Here is a 24,421-nt window from a genome sequence, read left to right as displayed (position 1 = left end):
AAGACAAAGTTTAGAAAAGCCTTCCAGTCAAATGGGTGGGCGACCACAACGCATTACAATGTTACTTGAATGACCAGTCCGGAAAGGAAATTAAAACCTCATTTTTGTTATTTCTATACTATTTAAGTCCAATTAATCTATCTCTGAAAAAATTAAAGACGAAAAGCGATGTCTCTATGCTGAGCTAAAGAACTCCTGAGAATTAAATGGCTAGCTAAATTAAATGAACAAAAATGCAAAGAAAAACATAACTAAATCATAAACATTTACACACCACAACTGATTCATTTAGGAGAAAAAGCATATTGATTGCTCGTCACATTTATTTATAAAAAGGAAAACATTTAACCTTTTTTATTAAGATAATGCTCTCATAATTAAAAAAACAACTAAACAAATGGCAGCAAAAGAGTTCAAGAACAGAAAATAAACTGGCATAAAGTAACAATCTAAAAGGCAACAGAGCTGGAGAAGCCTTTTGCTGTATTACATTCATATTAATGTGATGAAAGCTGGACGAAGCACATCAAACAGACATATACTGAATGCAGGTCCATCTCAACATGCCTCTTTTTTTTTTTTAGTAAGTCAAGCTTATATGAGGCTCCTCAACAAAACATTTCAAACAAAGATCAATCTGTCATTTACTAACAATGAATATGTGATGATGGTCCAAAGGTGAAGTACAGTAACTTATACTGTTAAAACCAGAGACGCACGTAATGTAAAAACGACTAAACTGTAACACAGTTTGGAATTAATCTTAAACGCTTACCAGAGTAACTGCAGATTGGTCTTTCTCTCAGATGTTTGAGAGCTAAAAATAAACTGCTTAGTTAAACACACACTAGAATTTGAATCGGTATTATTTCAAACAATTCAAAATGCTCCTCGGGGATGGAAAAATTAAATACTCTATTAAAAGAATCAAAGTGTAGAAAATAAGAGACATACCAGAAAATAGACAATTTTCATGAAAAATTCCTATGTTATCATTATTGTTTTTATTTTAATGTCTTGTATTAAGTGTTATTTGCAGACAGGTGGGAAACATACTTTCATACTCATGAAAAGAGAGCGATGCCTGAATTCAGCACAGCTGGAAAACAGGATATATGTGACGATTAGGATTTTTCTCACTCACTCATGCAGAGAATCTCTATAAATCATTCTATTCATCCATATTAAAAGCACTGGAATGTAGCTTCATTTACATCTTCAATTAGTGCATGTAAGATGATTTTTGTGCTTTGCAAACTATAAAATGTGCAGGTATTGGTGCGCATAACATATTATGAATCACATATGGATTATTCGTTGTGATAAATATCGATAAGACTTTCTTATCCTGAGAAAGAACATACCATTTGATTAGTACTGAAGGACGTTAGCTTAACTGCATCACAAACAACATTTCATTTTTGGTATACTATTTCAGACTAATACACTGGACAGTACATGCACATGTGCTGCAAATCTGTTGTAGTGTTTTCTACAGTATCTTACTGTTGTTGAGCAGCACTAATGTCATATGAAATGGCTCAAAAGGTTACACAAGCTTATTGCTGACCTCCCTATTTAATATGTAGTATTTCAAGCCAAGATCGGTCACAGTCGTAACATAAAGGCGCCCACGATGAGCTTTCAAAACAATCCTGTAAAAAGTTAAACCACTGACTGTGTGCTGTAGTGAATAACTCCTATTAGTGTACAATTCTCCTCTACTGAAGTGATTCTCCAATAAAGCGTTTCGATTAGGCACTGCTTTGAGCAATCCGCAAGTCTCGCTCTTTTAAAACAAGTTCAATTTTTGCACGTTGTGAATTAAGGTGAAGATCTTGCTCCAAATGCCTGTCTGGACGCAAGAACTCGGGGTGGCAGAAGGCACGGGGTCACAAGCGAGTCCACGCTGTTCCTCGAGACTGATTTCAAATCCACAGGCTCAGATCATCCACTCTAAGAATTAGTAACTGGATGTGAAGTCCGTAGTGTTTTAGGGTCTCCCGACAGTGAGTTGAAGCACTATTGCCAAGGCAAACTGATTCTGCATTAGCAGCCGAGTTCCACTTTCCTTGATATAATCAATGTATCACGCCATATCAGCATATGCTAATGCTATTGTCCTTGTGATCGATGTAATATGACTGTGCTAGGGTTAGGCCTGGATGATATGGTGGGGTATAAAAGGACACGTACTCAGGTCTCAAAATACTTGTAGATAGCAGTGATGTAAGTCATTACACTCTGCCAGTCCGGTCTTTCAGTATGGACCATGTCATCGATGTCCTAAAAGAGAAAGAGAGAGATAATTAAAGTGTATTTGAGAAAAAGCACATTATACCACTTATTTTCATCATTTCAGCAGGAAGAAATCAATGAAACTCCATAAAGATTCCATGATTTTTATGATATATAAAAAAAACCTATTTGCAGAGATATCCAGGGATATTTTAAACTATTACACTTATTACTGGTGCACAAATGCCTCTAATAATAATATAAAAAAAACAATGTAGTCTATCAAATTCCAGCCAAAATATTTGAGAGAAGAACACATGAACAATTTACACTGCATTTATTTGATTACAAATACAGTAAAAACGAGTAATATTGTGAACTACTATTACAATTGAAAATATTGGTTTTCTATTTTAATACATTTTAAAATGTAATTTATTCCTGTGATGGCAAAGCTGAATTTTTAGCATCATTACTCCAAGGTTCAGTGTCATATCATGCTTCAGAAATCAGTCAGTCAGTTTATTTTTTATAAATGTTGAAAACGGTAACACTACAATAAAGTTCCATTAGTTAATGGTAAATGGCACATTTAATAACATTAACTAACAGTGAGCTATACATTTGTTACAGGATTTATTAATCTTTATAAACGTTGGTTAATAAAAATACAACTGTTCATTGTTAGATCATGTTAGCTCTGGTCCATTAAATAATTGTAACATATACTGTACAACTTTTCAATTTTAATAATGTATTAGTACATTTTGCTAATAACAAGAACTAAAATTACTAAATGCTTTAGAAATGTTTTTCATTTATAGTTCATGTTAACTAAATGTAGTTAGCTAATGTTAACACATGAAACCTTATTGTAAAGTGTTACCTTGAATACACCTAATATTTTTGTGAAAACTATGATGCACTTTTTTTATGATTATTTGATGGATAAAACGTTTAAAAGAACAGCATTCATTAGCAAATATTTTTTAACATTATAAATGCCATCACTGTCGCTTTTGATCAATTGTGTGTCCTTGCTGAATAAAAGTATTTTACTTAAAAAACTAAAACTTTTGAATAATAGTCTATGTTCAGTATATACATTTGTATGACTTCTCCATGATTTTGAAAATTTGATTCATTCCTAGGACTTGCTTTAGCTTCAGTGCATGCTGAACATATTGTTTAAGTAGTTCACAATAAGGAAACAATTCTATATTGTGTGCTATAAGTAAACAGCGCTGGAAGATAATTAAGTGTTTCCAGCTTTTCACCTGCTGTCAGCTTACAGGATGGGTGTGGATGACAGAAATGCCTTAGATCTGCTTTAGGTCTTTGTGCACGTCGCTCCAGTGAAACTCTCTGACTGCTGAACATGCCCATTTGTGTGCAAACTACAGGCTTACTTCATCAGCTGGCCTAAATGAGCTGTTGTAATAAAGCTAATGCAAAAGACCTACTTACCAGAGTGGACTTGATGCCCACACTTTCTGCTGCTTGGAAGGCCAGAGTGAAATTTCGTCTCTGAAAACAAATAAATAGTTGTGAGATTAACAACAAATAATAAACCAAGATTAACCTAAAAAATAACAAAGATCTGTTCTCATAGGCTTGATAAATCTTTCAAATAAAGGCTACTTGGTTAGATATTTGTTATTTTTTTTACGTGTGTTTTAACTGTCAAAATACTATATAATCATAGACATGCTGCAGATTCAGCAGTGTACTTGCCTTGTCCTGACTGTTGAGCTCTTGATAGGGAATATGAGCAGGCAGGTATGTGTGAAGGACAGCACAGAAGGCCAGTCCATCATTCCAGCTGCTGCTGAAGTTGGTAATGTCGATGTTCTGTGGAACAAACAGACATGACAGACTTTATATAAGCCCCTGGACTTTGCATTAGCATGAACTAAAAACGTGAGATTATGAAATTTAAGATGCAGTGCATTTAAAACCAGAGGGTTACGCCAGGTTAAAGTCATAAAATGTAAGAAATTCAGTGGAACACATTCAATGGAACATTACCCCACAAACATTGCAAAATCTTCTGTGGTGTGAAGCAAATTTCCTGTTCATAGCTTCTCCCACAACCTCAAAGGTGCTCAAAAGAGCAAAATAACACGTTTCAGATCCATTTCCACGAACGTCTTCTACACTGTCCTGAAGTCCACCTTTTACCTTAATGTGTGGCAGAAGAGCAGAGAGCCTTCATCCTCTCCAGCTCATATATTCACACATACTGTAAGAACTACTACAGATGCATCAGGAACATTAGTTATCGTGGCTGACATTTAATGCAGAATTACTTATGCACTTCATTTTTTCAGAACAACCTTCTCTAGGAATAAATAGGGAGTTCTGAAAGGAATAAAACAGCTTCTTTTCTTCTTACATTATCTTATGCTTATATCTAAAATAAAAGCTTCATGCCATTCCTCATCCGTTCCACTTTGATAATCATCAGTTTTTATCAGCTGTGATCACGGCTAGTAGTTTCACATGTGGGTAAAGTCTTGGTGGTTAACATTGACTAACCCAACCAGAAAAATGTTTTACTCTACTTCTCTAAAATATGTGCAATCAAGCAAGGTAACAGTAACAGTAAGCTTCATTTGTTTATGATGTGCTGACTTTACTTAGTAATTAGTAATTTCTTAGTAATGTGTAGTAGGAAACTACTGAAGATGAAAAGAAAAAAAAACATCCGTTCACAAACCAATAAAATATTTATTTAAGGCTTTATGTTGCTACTTATTTAAAAACACATTCAACGAGTTTGTTCTCAGAAGTGCTGCTGACGACCCTGTTTTGCGTCAAGTGCCATTTAAAGTGCCAGAGAAATTCAGCGAACTTCCTGGTGAGGATCTTGATAAACAGTGACTATGACAACCACACAAGCTTTGGTGGAAGAGAAAGACCTTGTTTAAGTAGGAAACAGCATTTCACAGAAATCTGACAAGAGGGGAAAAAAAGGATATAACAGGTATATAACATGGCTATTATTCTGTGGACAAAGATGACATCTGAGATTAGCCAAGATTTAAACTTCCAAGGATGCTCATAATTAATTGGTTAACCGACAGTAAGAATTTTGACCGATTAATACTATCAATTAAATGCTTTAAAGTAATTTTTCTACATATTTTAAAACGTTTGCTGCATGGTTAAAAACTATGCTACATATATTAAATTGCGTTTTTGAGAGAGAAAAAAAACATGTTGCGCATAAGTCGCATTTTATTATTACATTCAGAAATATATAAATAAATAAACAGGCACAAGAATTTTTAAAGTATATAAATATACATACATATAAATATTGTGCTTCTATTTTACATGTCAGGGAACCAACCTGATAGCCCTCGGTTTTCTTCTGACACCATTTCAGCAGTGCATTTCTTTTAGAACCACCATATTCACGAGCCAAAGCAGACAGAGGGTCTTTTCGCTCCTCTCTAGAAGGATAAACAAAACAATGACGACTGTTTTAGCAACCTTGTTATTATTCAACTCAGATAAAGCATTCCAGCAGTTTAGATTTACAGCACAGAATATTTTGAACAGGTCAAAATGCATGTCCATTGATCGCCATTACATTTATATGAGAAGCGAAACAAAAGTGTGTATGATACAGCATGTGTGTAGTTAGAGTCAGTTCTAGGCAGGTGCGTACCGAAGGCGGCTGCGTGCTGTGGGATTGACGGAGGCAGTGGGGGAGGAGGAAGATGACAGGGAGAGAGGAGGTGCAGAAGAGCCCATGGCTATCAGAGAGGAAGATGGGCCTCCATCAGGAGTACTGATATCCCTCTTCGCCTCTTCGCTGCTTCTTCGAGACACTAAACAATGGAGAAAGAAAAGTTTTGAATGGAGAAATGGAGAAAGAAAGTTTGATCATCATTTGGGTAACAGTAGTCCCTACTCTTTTGGTGTATACTAGTGGTATAAAACGCATGGCTGTATTACATGTCACATGCATCAATAATGAAATTGAAAAACTGATTATATGTATTATTATAATGTATATGTATAATGTATTATGTGTTCATCTGCTCTTTTACTAAAAATCCAATCTACTTCCTGCATGGATGCATTCATTTAATTGTCCCTCCAGTTGCATTAGTGTCTCCGGAATATGAAAATAATTATGAAAAGTGTCATTATTGTCAGAAGAAATATTTTCACCCCTAGTGAATGTTTACTACTGTTAAAAAGTTTGGGGGTTGGTAAGATTTAAATTTAAGATTTAATTCAGTAAAAACAGTAATATTGTGAAAAATCATTATAATTTAAAATAACTCTTTTCTATTTTAATATATTTTAAAATGTAATTTATTTCTGTGATGGTAAAGCTGAATTTCTAGTAGCCATTACTCCAGACTTCAGAGTCACATGATCCTTCAGAAATCATTATAATATCCTGATTTTATACGCAAGGAATATTTCTTATTATGGTAATTGTTTTCAGGATTCTTTAATGAATAGAAAGTTACCGTAAAAAGAACAGCATTTACTTGAAATATAAATATTTTGTAACTTACGATCCATTTAATGCATCCTTGCTGATTATGATCTCAAAACTTACTGACCTCAAACACTTTTGAATTTAAGAACAAGACATTACAGCATGAGTGCATTAGTTGAGGGTTTATTATAAGCATTGTGTTTGTATTCGTTTGATTTTAAACGGCTCTGAGCTTCACCTGTGATGGTCTTTGAAGTGTCCATGTTCGAGACCCTCTGAAGAGCTGAAGTGGGACGACTGCCATTGGCTGCTCTGAGTAGATGCTCAGCTGCATACAAAGAAAGACAGAGATATAATGTCATAATCATGATTTTAATATCTCTTATCAGTTCATCTGGGAGCTAAATAGAACTCTGGCAATTCTAGGGGGAAAAACAATGAAAGAAAAGAATGAATGGTGCAGTCTACAAACACACAATGCTAAATTGACATATTGACAATAAAATGTTATTGCACATTGAATCAATGACAATCAAATGCTATTACAAATATAATCAAAGAAATCTATCTATAAAATTGAAAGGAACATTAGAGGGTAAAAAAACTAAAGTTGACAGCCAACAAATCTCAATAGCTGTAAAAGGTCAGAGGGGCAATCGATCGCCCCCACATGAAAGTCTGAAAGTCATCCCACCAATCATAACACTGTCATTTCCCCAGAGGATGATAAGAGTTCCTGGTAAGCAGCCGGACATCTCAAAAACAAGCATGACATAAAGGGCTCTATGCCCTCTCTTGCACGTTCACAAACACACACTGCCGCTCTATCCAGCATAAAAATGGTGAAAATGAGTGGGGAGGGGGCATTAAAACCTGAGTATTTGTTCGTACTTGGTGTATTTTCACATGAGTTGTCACATCTGAGGTCACTGAGTTCAGTGCTGCTTTTGCAGGGTCATAAACTTCTAGTGTTGGGAAAGCAACTGAAAACTACCTCCCAGATCTAAATCCTAGGGCATCCACCCCGTTACGACTTCTGGAAAATCGGGGTGATGTGATTCACATTATGCATGTGATTTTTGTTTTTGCAATGGGTCGCACTCGCAAGTCATGAAAAAGCAGTCATTTGATCATTCACCGGGTCAGGGTGGAGCGGCACAACAGGCTTCCCACTCCTTTAGACTAAAACATTTCCAGTTTTTTGGGGGATCATTAGAAAAGTATATATATAAAAAAAAAAAAAAACACATTTTATAGACATTGCACTCACAAAGAATAATTTCTAACAGATTAAATATTTTAGAGTTGAGCTTAAGCAGATTTTTTTTTAATATATATATATTTGATCAATTTCCAACAGTTTTACTATAATGGAAGTCTCAATTTTACTGTACACAATAATTCCTTGACTGATTAAGTTTTAATAAAAGCTTGACAGATATTAAATGTTATGACGTTGGTCCTAGGCATAATATATTAATTATATATCATTCATTATTAGTGGTGTAATTATTATATTGTATTGAAAGATTCATTAAAATAAAAGGTCATTTATAAATATGATTTTATTTATTTGCATATATGTAAATTTTTTATTCTAAAGCACCTACTTGGTGAGAATTTGGTGTTATTTTGTGTTTTTTATGCATTTATAATTTTGTGTTATGTATTTTTATGTTGGAATGTGTGTAATTTGTTGTTTTGTTTATTTAGCAACATGGCGTCTACACCAAATATCCTCTTGGGGCCAACATAGTATACTTTGACTTTGATACTTTGTGACTGTGATTATAACTTTATACAGCACATTAGCAACACAATACAATACATTTTCTTATTCCACTTTAATCAATTAATCAATTCCATGACAAAAATGTTGCACTCTTTTTCCATAAATTAGATGTTAGAACATGTTATAGATGACCGACATTGGCTACTGAAAGGAAAAGCTAACATGACTTGAATCAATAAAATAAAAAGGTAATAAATCAATGGGTGTACTGAAATTAACTACAAACAATGATCAATAAGGGCCATTTGAACAACAGAAAAAGAAACTTTAATAGTTTTTGTTACCTGGCATGCTGATGTCAGTGTAGCTGGGTCTTTTGTCAGTAAGCGAGGAGAGGGGCTTTGCAGCGGACATAGAACCAGTGATGGAGTGTCTCTGTAGGTGATTAACATAAACAGTATTTAAATCATCTTCAATATATTCGGCATACTTTTTTTTATCAACCGTTCTGATCTGAACCAAAGATAACACCGTGACTGAATAACGACCGCAGAGTCACTTCAGGTAAGGCAGGATTATGACAGGAAGTCATAAAAAGATAAATATCTCAAATAATCTACACCACTACTAAGATAGATTCATATCTCCATTTCATTTAAGAGCTCCACATGTGCTTTTCTGCACTTGAAAAAAATAATGGTAGCTTTTATAAGCCTTAGCATCTGATCCTCGTAAAAGGTCTCTTTCCCTTCATTACTTCTGCTAGACAGGTTACACATCCACAGCTAGATTGTGGCCAGCTTGAGTTAAATCCGTTTTGCTCTTTTTCCCCAAGAACGCTACTCGATTTCTACATCAATCAAAAGTAGCTGCAGACTGCAGCTAACATCTCAGAAGGATATGACTTTAGATCTATTTCCTCTTTGTCTGCTATCCTTACCTCACCTCTCACTACCTTAATAATGCCCTGACAATCATTCTTATATAACTTCAGTGCTGAACATTTTTAAGGGTGTCACTTTGATATATGCGGTCGATATCAAAAACCATTTGCGATCACCAAGCGTTACACTGAGGTGAGAAATGAGGTTGGGATTAGTTTTATACACTGTGCATGGTTTGCAATGTGAGCTTTGGTTGTTTTGATAGCACCTTTGTCAAGCAAAGATCCTATTCTCCCACAGAATTTTAAATTACATATCACATTATATAACTAAAGCTAAAATGGTCAAATTAATGGTCAAAACTTACTTTCTTTTTACTGCTTTGTGTTTTTCTTTACCTTTCAGTTCACAAGCTAACAGCTCAGACTACTAGTTAAGAAAAACTCTTTACAAAATATGACAACTTTTCCTTTGCGTTTTTTTTTTAATAGCCTTAGGTTTAGTGACTAACTTACTAGCTTGGCATAGCATTAACTGCTTAAGAAAAAGCTATTTTTTAGCTATAACAAGATATGACAAATTAAACATTTCCCTTCCTTTGTTTTTCCAATTAGCAAACTAACACATTAGCCTACTAGCTTAGCTTAGCATAAAATTGTTTCAAATGCTCTTTAGATAAACACAAAAAAAGTAGTCAATTTTTTTTTTTACATTTCCTTTGTGTTAACCTTTTGTGTGTCAAGTTAGCCCTTGGTTAGCAAGCTAACAAGCTAGCTTATTAGCCATAACGCTAACTGCTTAAGAAGAGCTCTTTTTATTAACTAGAACAAAATTTCATGACAAATTAATTCACCTTCCATTGTGTTTTCTGTTAACCTTCGGTTAGCAAACTAACAGTTCAGCTTAATAGCTTGGCGTAGTGCTAACTGCTTAATAAAAGCCCCTTTGATTAGCTAGAACAAAACATCATGACAAATGAAACATTTCCCTTTTTGATTAGCCTTCGGTTAACATGCTAACAACTTAACTTACCAACTTAGCATAGTGCTAAACTGTTAAGAAAGCTCTTTTGACAAGATAGAAAAAAGTGTCACAACAAATTAAACATTTCCTGTTCTTTGCATTTTTCAGTTAACAATTTAACATAGTGTTAAATTGTTAAGGAAAGTCTTTTGATGAGCTAGGGTCTTGCATTACTGGAACCCAAAAACTTGTTGGATGTTTGACATCCAGACAGCATCAGAAGTGACGACTACACTAGAAATAAAACGTAAAGGAAACCAAACTATCCCACAATGGAAACTCTACAGTTCTCATGAATGAGCCGATGCTGTGAGAACTGTCAAGAGGCCCAGAGGAGGAGGAAGTGCTGCTATCTCAGAGATTTCCGAGGTTCACCAAGCAGGAAAAGAGTCAGAATGCTACTGTTTGACCTTCACAGTGAAAACAACTCTCAGCACTGCATGATATATTATGTGTCATTGTGCAACTCTTAGCTACCTGTATCGGCGAGACAGCAGCAGCAGGCGGGGTCTTCATAGGGCTGGGACTGAGAGGTGTGCGGGGTAAGGGGGCAGTCGGGGTCGGGGTCGTGGTCGTGACAGCAGCAGCAGCGGCAGCAACTGCAGTAGCATTAGCTCCAGGACCTGTGGCCACACCAGAATAGACTAAATGAACCTTCTGAGAAAATTAAAGATGCACCATAAACATGAAACTTATAGCAATGCTTAACAATGGTGTGATACCCTGTGAGGCACTGTCAAAGCTTTTGATGAGAGTTTTGACGGTGGGAGATGGCTCGGAAGACGTGGAGGGGCGGCGACTCAGTCCCATGCCCTGCCTGAGTGCAGCCAGGTCCCTCTCAACGGCATTCATGTAGTTATACACACGTCCACGTTCCTCGTCTTGCCTTTGACATAACACAGAGTCACATTTTCAACATGGATACTCTGTCTCCTCACAGACAGGAAACTCTTTATTAAATTTAAACGATTGTTTGACCCTCATCTGCTACATATAGGCCTTAATATAATTAACCCAAACATATGTGCTCACAGATAATTAAACCAAGGCTGTTCTAATACCGGTACTAGAAGCGTTTCGCAATAACATTTACTAGTACCGGTACTTTAAGAATGACAGCGTTTTAATAAGAGAGCTTGGTTTCCACTCCCTGTAGGCACACTGGCTGTGCAAAACTTTATATTATATCTGCGCAGCGTAGGACTGCCTAAAGTTATTGACACGTTAGAGCGATAAAGAAACATGCATGAATGAGAAAACAAAGCGCAGGACCTGCTTCATGTTAAAAAGAGTTATTAAGTGCAATAAGCCTAAAAAAAAAAAGAACTCGAGCGCGCACAGAAAGCCGTTGCTTAGACAGCATGCAATCTCAAATTCAGATCTCTTTCGCGACTTATTGTGCTTGAACAGTCAAATACACACACAATTATGTCAAAATGCCTATCTGGGCGACCACTCACATAAATACATTTGGTTATGACTTAAGTGAAGTGAACATTTGGGAGAAAATCGGATGTGTGCCAAATGATCCGTGCATTAGGCCTTAAAGTGACAGCAGCCTAATATACTGTACTTACCTGCTGCTGTCTGTATCTATAATGTTAATCAAACAACAACAACAAAAAAATCACTCACTGTTCTTCACTGAATAACACCAAGTACAACATGTTCCTGAATCAACATCTTTGTTGATCCTGGAACAACATTCCAATCACCCAGAATCAACCAATCAGAGGGACAGGTTTACAGTTTATGTTAAAGGACAAGTTCGGTATTTTACACTTAAAGCCCTGTTTTAAGATCGTTTCTGATGAAATAGAACGGTTAAGATTTAAATTTGGACACATGCTGCTGTCCCGAGAATTTTCGGTTTCTGTGGTAGCAAGTCAAGTCAATGATGACTTGACTTGGACAAAAACTACGATAAAACCTGTTGGAAAGCATCTTTTGCGGCGATTTTTGTGTGAGCATATCAGTGAACACCCCAGACCACTCGGTGAGTTTCACGTCTTTGTAAACTAAAGTTTAATGCGTTTTATGAAGGATTGTTCCAGTGCACCTATGCAACCATTGTGGAGGTGGGGGGGTGTGGGCCAGCAGCATGTGTCCAAATTTAAATCTTAACCGTTCTATTTCATCAGAAACGATCTTAAAACAGGGCTTTAAGTGTAAAATACCGAACTTGTCCTTTAAGTTAAGGCTTACAACCAGGGTTAAGTGCTTCTACATAAGTGTTATACACATATCATTTCCCTCAGATTTTAGGGATAAGTTATGGGTAGGGTTAGGTTTAGGGGTAGGATATGTTGATCTAGGAACATGTGTTACTTGGAAAAATCAAGGTAACCCTGTAAGCCCAGCTGTATCATAGGCTGGTAGATGCTCACCATAGGCCTGTGTGTTGGCACTGGCATGCAATGTTTATTTTTAAATGGGAGGAAATGCTCAAATAGCAGGGCAGGCATACACTGGTAAAGTGAGAGATTTCAGGGTTTTTTTTATTTAAATAATAATAAATAAATAAAATAATGAATTCTAAGTGCCATGTGGGTATTCTATAATTCAATTACTTTTTCTGTTGTTTTAGGTTTTTGTCGTGGTCTCGGTTAAGTAGTAGTATTGAGATCGAAGTTTGCTATCGTGACAACACTACAGTACAGGGTTCCAGACTGCGACCAAATTGGTGGCATATGCGACCATTTTTTGAGAATGTGCGAGTTAAAATGTTATGTGGTCGCATTTGTGCGAGTGGACGCTTGAGCAACAGAACGCTGTTGTATCAGCTGCTGCAGTCCGTAACTTATGTTCAAAATGAACGAGTAGGCTACATCATGAATCCATTTTCTAAACCGTGTTTTTGACTTATTCTGAATCACTACGGTACGCCTATAATAAGTGTTTATATTCGGACTATTTTATCCCGGGGTCGTCTCGGCTGCGGAGTAGCCCAGTGCCTGCGTGACTCGCCATAGACATTAACGGAGAGAAGTTCCGTCTACAATGTTCTTCCGCAAGACACGTGCAGTTTATTTATTGACGAACGTACACGTCACGCGCATTGCACACTGATGGTGAAACGCGCCAATTACGAATTCACGAATTAAGGCATATACAAATGATAAAAATGGTCTCACGAAACACAGAGCCCCTCCTCCTACGTCTTTTCAGCGGTTATATTTTCCTCTGTCGAGCGATTACTCTCATGATCGCTCGACAGAGGAAAAGGAAATTATTATAAAATGCAGAAGGTAAGGAGTGTGAGATTTCTGCTTTTTGTTGCAACTATAAACTTTGATAACGAAAAATCTGTATCAGTTTATTATAATACTCTAATCTTTTAAAATGTAATGCACACATTTGAATGTTTAATGATTTTAAAAAGATAGAAAGATGATAATAGACAGATAGATAGATAGATAGATAGATAGATAGATAGATAGATAGATATAATATGATTCAAATGTAAATAGATAGATTGTATATAATTCAAATGTAAAATGCTTAAAATTACAGATTAAAATTACTCTCCAAAATCCATGAAAATCCTGAAATTTGGCAATGATAATTAATATATTACAGGTATTTCTGCTGCAACCCAGAAAGCCTTTGCTAGCCTTGGTCCATTAAAACCACTATTCACCAGCATGGATTGATTAATCCCATGGCATGTAGCAAAAAAAAAAAAAAAGGTGCGACCAAATCATATGCTGTTGCGACCAACTGAGAAAGTTGGTAGCACCAGTGCAACCAGTGGAAAAGTTAGTCTGGAGCCCTGCAGTAGGATGCAAAAATAAGCTGCCTTCTAAAATAATCCCAGTAGGCAATTCTATGAATGAATTGTGATAGGCAAAGATAATGATTTTACGAAATCGAGTTTGAAGAAAACAATAGGATCAAGTTTTGTCATTGACTAGTGTACATATTGACCACCAGCATAACACTATGTCCAAGCTTTTAACACTTACTTGCGGTTTTTAACTTCATCTAGTTCTTTGCCCAACTTCTCGTTCTTCTCTTGGGCTTCTTGCAGGCGGCGCCGTAAGTCACCAATCTCCTCCTGAGCTTCTGACTTGATGTCGTTAGCAATGACCACAGCAGTCTGCAGATCCGCTTGGAACTGACGCCACTCTGCAGACTCTTCCTGAACATAAATAAATGCACAAGCACAGAGGCACAAGATTAGTAAGAATCATTTTAGACATGCAGAGACATTTAATGAATGTAAGAAAATAAATGTATTTAAATGTAATGCAAAAGGTATATTTAAAATAAAATAAAATAAATTAAAATGCAAAAGACCTGCACAGTATATTCATATGAAAGATCTGGACATAAATGGGTTAAGTCAAACAGGAATTGACAAACAATAAAAGTGGGCTCATGCCCACAAAGAATGCATGTTAGATGAATTTTCTCTGGTAAGAAATTAAGATTTTGCTGTGGTTTTATCCTAACATAACACTTAGAAGCTGAGGACACCCTTTCAAATGATACCAGTCTCTGAAAGCCGGGTCCTCAGATGACTAGATGGACTGCCGCCCTTGGCCTCACTTACCCTAAGTTTACGGTGCAGTATCTTTATCTCTCTCTCCATGTCATGCTTCTGATCCTGAAGCTTTTTCATTGAATCTGCCAGGAAACCGGAAGGAGAGCGAGTGAGCATGTGAACTGAGGGCATACAGGGTTCGTATGGGGGGAAAGAAGAAAACAATTTCTGCACTGTGGCAACAGTTATTATGAAATAAAAGCATTATGCATTCTAAATGTCACCACAAAAGATAAAAGGTCAATTAAATAAACGATATAATCTCTTCTTACAATTTCCACTGATATTTGTGAACTGTAGCAGTCAAGTGATGTTAGAAAAACATTATTTATTTACTGTGGATTCATATTACTAACACAATAAGTGAACCATGTTCTTGAACGACTGGCACCATCATGTGGTCATATGAGGAAGATACACCATTTACAGCCTCTCCTAGTTTTAGACAACATGCACCGGAATTTTCCACAATCATATTCATATTATCGGATGCTTCTTGCACACAAAACTGAAAAGCACATGCGAAAAGACTACCTGACAGAAGTTTCTCTGAGTCAGGATGTGCAGGTTTTTAATCAGCAGGGGGAAAAAATCATGTTTAAAATGTACCAGTGTTTCAGTAGGAAACAAGATATTCACATGGAAACTTGTTTTCTCTCTGTGAAATAATCAGGTACGTCTTACTTTTGAACAAATACAAATTCTGATCACCACGTATATACATTTCCACGTTTTCTCTACAACTGCTCATGGACACTGAAACACTATATTTGATTTTTCTACAAATCTGGTATCATCCATTTTAGATCTACCTGCCCTTAAATGGCATGTAAAAAATAAACTGGTTGGTTGCTTTACATGTAATAAGTTTCCCAACCCTGTTCCTGGAGGCACCCCAACTCTTTCTAATCAAACACACTTGAATCACCTCAACAGCTCATTAGTAGAGACTTCAAGACCTAAAATGGATGGGTCGGATAAGGGTGACATCAGAAATGTGCACTGTTGGTGTACCTCCAGGAACAGTGTTGGGCAACACTGATTTGGACAGTCTCTTCTTGTGTAAGTGGGTGGTTCTTGATCAGAATAAGCTGCCAAACAGATCAGACCTTATACTGCAAGACTATGCTGAACAGTTCAGCATGCAATCAATTTCTTTAGGTCAGGGGAAGAGCAGAATCATCATGTGTAAATCAAAATCTGTCAAACTCACTCTCTAGGTCGCTGATGATGAGGTTATCATGAAGTTTGACGGCTCTGTGCTGCTCCACTTCATCCTCCAGCTCAAAGATTGACTCCTTCATGTCTCCAATCTCCGTCTCTTTCTCCTGCATGTCCTCACGTTGCTTCTCTAAAACCCTCTTTTGATCGGCCAACTCTTTCTGCACCTCGCTCTGGAAGTCCCTGTACTCAGCGTCCAGCTGGACCACCACAAGAGGAGAGATGGACTAAGTCAAACAGGCTCCTAACAGTTCTTAAATCAACTGAACCAGTGCTCGTGCTCACCTTGTTGAGGGTGTCCTGGAGACATGCCACCTCAGTGCGAGCGTGGCCCAAATCGTCCTGTAGTTTGGAGGCTTTGAGTTCAGCTTCCTCCTTGTCCAGCCTAACCTCCTCCAGGAGTTGGTGGATATCGCTCTTATCTCCGGCATTGTGGATGGAGTAGAGCTCAGCGACCTTCTGCCTCTCCTGCTCCAGTAACGCCCGACAGCGGCTCAGCTCAGCCTGATCGTTGTTGACTGCAGCTTTACACTCCTCCAGCACCGCTGCCATGCCGGAGCGCTCCTGCCTTTCCACCTCAAGTCGTCGGTCCATGTGATGGTTGCGCTCCTTCAGCGCTGCAATCACACTTTGAGCATCGGCGTTATCTTGCTCGGCCATTTTTAGAGTATTGCTCAGATGTTGCTGCACGCCCAAGAGCTGCTCACGCTCAAATCGAGCATTATCTGCAAGCTCCACATAGCGCTGCTCCAGCTCCATGTATCGGCCACTCTTGATGTCTTCGTCTACCGAGTAGGCCACGCCGTGCTCGTCCAGGAGTGAACGGAAGTACTCGATCTGACGGCCACAGTGCTCCAGTTTGTCGCTCTGCTGGCAGAGTGAATCCATAAGTAGAACCTTTTCCTCTCCCAGGCGTTCATTTTCGCCGTTTAGCTCCTGCGTGATCTGTTGCAGGTCGGCCAGTTCCTGTAGAGTGGCTTGGAGCTCCTCGGCTGTGCTGTGTTGGTTCTCCTCCATCTGGTGAATACGCTCCGTCAGGCACGCCACGGACACCTCGCTGGTGTTGCCACTGCTCCCCTTCCGAGAGGAATTGCGACATGCCGGGGCGCCACCTTCAGACTCGGAGGACGACGAGGAACCGCAGCCTGAGGGAGCATCCAATGCGTCATCACTTGAGGTCACTGCTTGGTAGACCTCACTGGACTCGCTGTCTAGGTTGTCCGTTGAGCCACTTCGCTGGCCTCCAGTAAGGAGGTCCTCCATGGAGCCTGGTGCTGATCCCTCAACAGAGGAGGACACAGTGGCACAGTCTCCATGACCTCCACCACCTCCAGAAGTGGAAAGTTCAGGACTGGTAGAGGGTAAGGCAAAATTCTTCTCAGCCCCATCCAGTCTCTGCTCCAGGGAAAAGCCCAGAGCATTGAGCCGGTCCTTCAGCATACGATTTTCATTCTTAAGCAGGTTGAGCTCTCCACGAATGGCCTGGTTCTGTTCCTGCAGGAGCAGCAACGTTGATTCCACATCTGCAGCTGTGATCACTGAGGCTGCCTCCCTCTCGGGTGGCCTCTCATCCTCCTCCTCTTCCTAGGAATACAATAACATCACGGTGAGTGCTTTTTTTTTGTCTATTCTAAAGTCTTAACAATCAGTTCTATCACATTACAGATGCATCAACACTACTCACAGGTACTTGCATCACCACATAAATACTTGGGGTGCTTTCACATCTGTAGTTCGGTTCATTTGGTCTGGACTAAGGGCGAAAAATTATACTCTGTATCATTTGCAGGCGTTTTGGTTCCTTTTCACATCACACTGATTGCTCTGGTCCGAATCAGTTTATGAGTTGATGAAACGAACCAAAATGCATTCACGTGACAACATCCACATCACTCATTGGCCAGATGTGTCTTGAACATATTTCCACAACTGCACTTCGATTGGTCAGAATTAACGTGCAGGAAAATTCCAACAGAACTCCCGGAAGTAAACAAAGAGGAGGAAAATCCGGCAGACATGCGGAGAATTCGCTCACAGTGTATGTTCAGAATCCTTTCGCAAATCCCCTCATAAACAACAAAGTCTAGACGCGATATAAATAAGAGATTCACTGTGCAGTGCGGACAACTTCAGTGTATATGATGAGAGTTTTAGTGAGTGCAGAACGCGGTAAGTCAGTCATGGCTTAAAGGGAGCGCTATTGACAATCTAAATAATAATTTTGTTTGACTACGGCAGCTGGTTTAGTACAAAAATGCGCAGTTCTTTGGCAGTTGGGTCTGTTCGAGGTTGGATCACATTCTCACCACAAACGAACCGCTCCAGAGTTCGTTTGAAAGCGTACCGAGACCTCCTCGACGCTTGTTTGGTCCGCTTTTGGTGCACACCAGAGTGCGATTGCTGCATTCATACCTGCCCAAACGAACCGCACCAAGGGGGGAAACGAACTCTAGTGCGATTCAACCAAACTAAATGAGGCAGGTGTGAAAGCACCCTTAAACTCACTATCTATATCCTAATACAATTATACAGCTGACCAATTATTTGCCATATTTGTTAAAATCATAGCGATGTCTTTTAATCAAGTCAATATGGAAGCCTTTTTCCACCTGAGTAAAAAAAACTAAAAATTAATAAAAAGGTAATTCAAAATGTCTCAAAATGTGAATATATCACATAATTGCAACTTAATGTCTTGCAAAGTGACTTAATACTCAATACTATCTTGTAATTGCAACACTTAATACTATCTTGTAATTGCAACAGTATATCTCATAGCATGCTTTAAATCTCATAATTGCATCTTATTTTAAACTTTAGCTCACAATTACATTTTTAAGGGAGTAACAGGTGGAAATAGGAATGCAACATGCTTTGGCTTGCCCAAAACTGCATTTTTTCTCTGATTGTGCAATTTTGTTTTGGTAGATTGAAAATATATATTTTTTTTTTTCATTTTCACAATTACAGTAGTACTGCATTTAGGTTGGAGCAGTTTTTTTTTTAAATTGCTATGCCGCTGCTGGATCTACAGTGCCACAGAACATTATAAAAATAAATTATATTTTACCTGGATTGTGAGACTGCAGTCTGAATTTAATGTGATAAAATAAAAAGATTGGGTACCACAAAATAATTCATAGACAATACATAAACTAGTTTACTATGTGATCTTTGCTGGCTACATGCATCTGACTCTGAATCTTTGGTAGTTAAACATTATTCCATTATGGACACATTCACAAAAAAGTTTTGTTGCATTAAAATTTTATTTCAATTAAAATGGAACATTAAACTATGTTATAAACAGTCTTATTTTATTTAGTATAATATGCATGTAGTTAGGACCAAAAATCGAAATGATCATAAAGCAATATTATAATAAGACATTAATCTAACCTCAGGCAGTCCCAGCTGAACCCTCATGTCCCTCAGCTCACCCCGTAGCTGTAGGATTTCCACGTCTTTGCTCTTGGCCAGACCTAACAGATTTTTCACTTTGGCCTCCAGGGCCACTTTATCGCTTAGCTGACCGTCAGACTTTGATTTGCTCATGCGGCACTCTGAGTCTGAGGTTTGGGCCAGTCCACGGGAATGTCTAGGCTGGGCTCGATCAGAGGCACCAGGGAATGACTGCTTCTTACTGCTGGAGTTTCTGGAGTTTCGTAAACGGTCTCGTGAGGAGTTTGACTCCTTGGAGGCCGTGGATGATGTCCGTTTACCAGATGGCCCTTGTGAAGACAATGACAAATATGTGAAAAATGAACAAAACACTACACCTCACAATGCTGAAACTTCAACTGTTCAAAATGTAAAACCATATTAACATACAGGGATCAAACGATAATTTACCTATAAGTTTCATGTCTTTACCAAGATTTTACAGTTTATATAGTCGGCAAAATATATGCTGTATGCAAAGGCTTAATATAAAATGTGAAATTGGGCAAATTGTGTGATGAAGAGGCTAAAAAGAGACACTTCATTGCTTGTATTGAAAATTGATTACAAGTGATCAAATTGATAATGTATTTTTAGTAATTGTTTATCTTTCCGATTAAGTTGTTTCATTGCAATGTGAATGGCTGCTTATTATTAAAAATGGGATATTGTAAAATAAATTAAACTGAATGTTTAATAATATTGTGTAGTGTATATTATATGATTATTATATCATATCATATTATATATTAAACTGCTTTAAATATAACCCAAAAAAAGGAAGAAAAAAAGGGGGAAAAAGGGCTGCAACAAAAAAAATGACCACTTTTTTATTAATTTCAATGAAATGAATGTACTATATTTTAGTTCGATGATGGTTTTTATTTAATAAATAGGCTAGTATTTTTAGGGGATTTTATGGTACTAAATCATATTTATGCAGATTTTATGGTACTAAATTATATTTATGCCGTAGTTATACATTTATTCACTTTTTGAACATAGACCTGAAAATGAAATTTTCCATTTAAATTGTAATAAATCTTAAATGTTTTGGAGCACAGACTTAAGTTTTCTTAGGTCTTTTTTTTAAAGAAGACACATGGCAGATTATTGGTAAAGTGACAAGATTAAAAAATGAACTTAAAAAAAAGTTATAGAATTTTAAGTTTATTGTTATGAAAAAGTGCACAAAAATACTATTTTGAATTTTTTTATTATATTTTTATAAACTGCGAGAAAATCAAAGCTATAAAGTTGTGTTCCAAATTTAAGGTTGATATCTCCGAAAAGTAGCCTTCAACAAGATTTTGTTTGGGCGCAGTACAAAATGTTTCCACTAGATAAAATTAGTTTCCCATTCATTTTCAATGAGGTCATTTTTAACCTCGAGGAGCACAAGTGTGACTATTTTTTTTTCAGGACAATTTAACCTTTTCAAATCATGTCCATGAGTTTTTTTGTGTGTGTTTGTGTTCACATAGCAAGTGCCAAAACCTTTACCAAGTTTCGTACCAATCCGATGAAGTGCAAATATTTAAAAAAACGAAGAACACCAGAGGGTTAAATACCTGAGTTAGTCTTGGTCTTGGTGTCAGGATTATTAGTGTTTGTTCCACAGGATGTTGTGTGTGTAGAGTTTGATTTCTTGCCCTTGGCAACACTGCTGTTTGTCCCTGCACTGCTCCCAGCCATAGCAGCTAGAAGATCATCATCGCTTTTGACCTGTTGATCAAAGATGAATGAATCACCAAAAAAAGTACCAATAACCAACAAACACTAGTTTGTATATCTCAAATAGAAGTTGTTGATCTGAGCAAAAGAGTGGTGTTACCTTGGAGAGTGGAGCTGTGGTAGGGCTCTTAACAGCACTTTTGCCAGCTGAGGTTCCAGCCGTCACTGCGTCACCTTTACCTCCTCCGCTTGCTGCCTTATTCCCCACTGGCCTGCCTGCTTTCTTCATACTGTGCTCGCTCCTGGTGATACATCTACCCCTCAGTCTATGCAGAGGGAGAGAGAATATAGGTTACAATTTATAGATTTACTGGGACTAAGTTTACTTAATGGCTATACTCATCCTCGGGCCTGGTAAAAGAGTAACGACAAGCAAAACGTCAAAAGATGGTTGGGTCACTATCCTGAAATCATTAAAAAAAGGACTAGAAATACAATTATTAGTAGTTTGGAATATTAGTTTTAAAATATTACTAAAATTTGGAAAATTTGTCAGCCAAATTATTTTTTGCTAAAAATAACCATCATGAAGAAAGCAAATAAAACTGGAAATATCACAAAGAGGAACCTCATGACTGTGTCGGTCAGTGAGTCTTAAAAATAACCTGTTACTCCAGGGAAAATTGATGAACTTATGCTATTTGTAAAAATAGTTTTTTATATTGGATAATGTTTAAAATAACGAATAAAGATAGCCTATTACAATTAAAAAATAAAATGTATATAAAATTAAAAGCTTTTGTTAAAAATTGTATACATGTTTTTCAATGTTAAAGAAGGATTACATTTTTTTTTTATATTGTTAAGAATGTATGTTTGAAATTGTATAATCAACTTTTTTTAAAGCTTTTCAATTCATATGATACACATTGATAACCACATGATATAAATAAAAATAATAGCCAAAGGGGAAAAAATTAAACTAGACATTTCACCTATAAAATGTTTTTCTTTAATATTTTTTTTTGCATAGGAAAAAAAGACTCAACAGTGTCAATACCCGTTTAATTCCACCAGGGGGCAGAAGGGACTAAAATAGCAGCTGAAGAGCACTTGCCCCGCTGGGTTTAAAGGCTGAAAGCATAGATCACATCTTTCCCAAAGCTAGTTTATCAGAAACAGCCTTTTGGCAAATTTAGCATGATGCGGACTGCTGCTGGAGTTCTGATTGGTTCTAATGACATGGTCGGGCTCACATGTGTTCCTTGTGTGGTAAAGCACCAAGGCAAACTAGGCGTATAAGCACAGCTTGTCATCAGCTGTGCTTGAGGCTTCAGCATGAGTTCATAGAAGAGCCTGCTGTCTGTCTGCTGGGGTGTTGCTCTCTACTGTATATGCTGCTGAAAAACAGTGCCTTAAAAGGCAGCAAAATCCTGGAAGTGCTCAGAACAGGATCAACATAACAATACCAGAGCTGCCCATCTGCACAACGGGAATTATTTTATAGACAAATTCCAACTAAAGAGTGAAAGCATGATCTCAGACCAATTCGGTTCAGAGAAACAGATTTCAAGTAATGAGAGGGCAACAAGCTATAGGGTAATTATTCTGGGCATCACACACTAATAGTGCCTGGAGATCAGAGCTATTCGATTCTATCGCGGAAAGAACATCTGAAGAGCATTAAATGGAGCCTCATTATATCACCATTGAGCTTCAAAGCTAACCACACCACAAACAACTCACTCATATAGGTCACACAGCACAACAAAGGACACAACATTACTGTGATTAAAATTTCAATCACAAATTCTGTTATTTACTAACCCCTCATATAGATTCAAAAAACTATGTGGAGCACAAAATAGAGAAACTCTGAACTCTGTAATAAACACTCTTTTCCAAGCAATTATAATTGAGCTTTAAAAAAAAACACACAACAGTACCTTGAAAGTACCATAAAAGTGGTTCATATACCTTGTATAGCCTACTTCTAAAGCCATAAGATAACTTTATGAATGAATCATTTGTTTGAGTCAGATATTATTAATGAACCAGTTGATTTGATTCTTGAGTTCAACTCACTGATTATCAATGGTTCAATCGAAGCATTTAAAAGCTCACTCAGGTGGAAATTAAAGATGCACCAATTGAAATTTTCTTGGCCGAAGTGTGACCTGTCAATACCGATTTTTAACGATTCAGGTTCTCTTTCAAATAACTATAATTGATAGCATATACAAACAAAAATCTACTTTTCTTCAATGCAAAAATTTTCATAAAAAGTAAGTAAAAAGACAGTAATAAAATAAGAACAAATAAACAAATTTCAAACAATAGCACAAATAAATGCAATAGAATAAAGAGAGATGAATAAAACACGTCTTTAAGTTGTGCAGTTCTAACAGTATTCAGGTAAGAAATACTACAGAAATTAAAGTAATCAACTTAAATCAAATGTAAAACAACACTGGATAGTCTTCTTTGTAAAAATTAAATACAGATTAATGCTTACAATTAGTTACAAAAGTTATTCAGTTAAGAGCAGCGAGTGATTTTCTGTCTTGTTCTTTGAATAAAGTAACAGAAAGCAGCAGGTTTATTATGCTGCTGTCACTTTAACAGTTTGTGCACGGATCCAACATACTGTCACACAACATGCGCTATCAACTTTTTACATTCAAAACCTGACTGTTTAACTGAATACTCACCAAGACGGGCATTTTGACATTATTTTGTCTTTGACCGTTTAAAGGGATAGTTCACCCAAAAATGAAAATTAAGTCATTAAAGGATTAGTTCACTTTAAAAAAAACTTTTGCTGATAATTTACTCACCCCCATGTCATCCAAGATGTCCATGTCTTTCTTTCTTCAGTCGAAAAGAAATTAAGGTTTTTGATGAAAACATTCCAGGATTTTTCTCCATATAATGCACTTTGCTGGGCACCAAACGGTTCAAGGTCCAAAAGACAGTTTCAGTGCAAACTGCAAACTGTTCAAATGGCTTTAAACGACACCAGACTAGGGCTGGGCGATAAAACGATAACGATAATTATCGCGATATAATTTTTCTCGATAAAACGATATCAAGAGGTCGATAAATGTTTGATAATGTGTATGCGCCAAAAGCGGAACGAAACTCATTTGAACCGCGCGCGCCTCACGGACTGTTTATCCGCTCGGCTCAAAGTCCAA

The 24,421-nt window shown here is 37.2% G+C and overlaps 1 protein-coding gene across 1 annotated transcript in view; it reads right to left on the bottom strand.

The window, feature by feature from the left end:
* Positions 1 to 305: 305 nt before the first annotated feature.
* specc1la (sperm antigen with calponin homology and coiled-coil domains 1-like a) overlaps positions 306 to 24,421 on the bottom strand; it is a 38,371-nt gene continuing 14,255 nt past the window's right edge. The window contains exons 2-17 of the mRNA XM_056237449.1: positions 21,385 to 21,550; positions 21,122 to 21,275; positions 19,509 to 19,840; positions 16,395 to 17,693; positions 16,102 to 16,309; positions 14,898 to 14,971; positions 14,308 to 14,483; positions 11,065 to 11,228; positions 10,820 to 10,965; positions 8,780 to 8,870; positions 6,942 to 7,031; positions 5,915 to 6,077; positions 5,594 to 5,696; positions 3,973 to 4,089; positions 3,706 to 3,765; positions 306 to 2,286 (exon numbers count right to left, since the gene is read on the bottom strand). Coding sequence (XP_056093424.1) covers positions 2,197 to 2,286; positions 3,706 to 3,765; positions 3,973 to 4,089; positions 5,594 to 5,696; positions 5,915 to 6,077; positions 6,942 to 7,031; positions 8,780 to 8,870; positions 10,820 to 10,965; positions 11,065 to 11,228; positions 14,308 to 14,483; positions 14,898 to 14,971; positions 16,102 to 16,309; positions 16,395 to 17,693; positions 19,509 to 19,840; positions 21,122 to 21,275; positions 21,385 to 21,513 — 3,396 coding nt within the window. The 5' untranslated portion in view covers positions 21,514 to 21,550 and the 3' untranslated portion in view covers positions 306 to 2,196. The remainder of the gene's footprint in view (positions 2,287 to 3,705; positions 3,766 to 3,972; positions 4,090 to 5,593; positions 5,697 to 5,914; positions 6,078 to 6,941; positions 7,032 to 8,779; positions 8,871 to 10,819; positions 10,966 to 11,064; positions 11,229 to 14,307; positions 14,484 to 14,897; positions 14,972 to 16,101; positions 16,310 to 16,394; positions 17,694 to 19,508; positions 19,841 to 21,121; positions 21,276 to 21,384; positions 21,551 to 24,421) is intronic.

Source organism: Rhinichthys klamathensis, unplaced genomic scaffold (assembly GCF_029890125.1).
Source record: "Rhinichthys klamathensis goyatoka isolate OS25496 unplaced genomic scaffold, OSU_Roscu_1.1 h1tg000487l_1, whole genome shotgun sequence".
Taxonomy (NCBI): domain Eukaryota; kingdom Metazoa; phylum Chordata; class Actinopteri; order Cypriniformes; family Leuciscidae; genus Rhinichthys; species Rhinichthys klamathensis.
The sequence above is the reverse complement of the archived record's forward strand: the minus strand, read 5'-3'. Positions and strand labels throughout refer to the sequence as shown.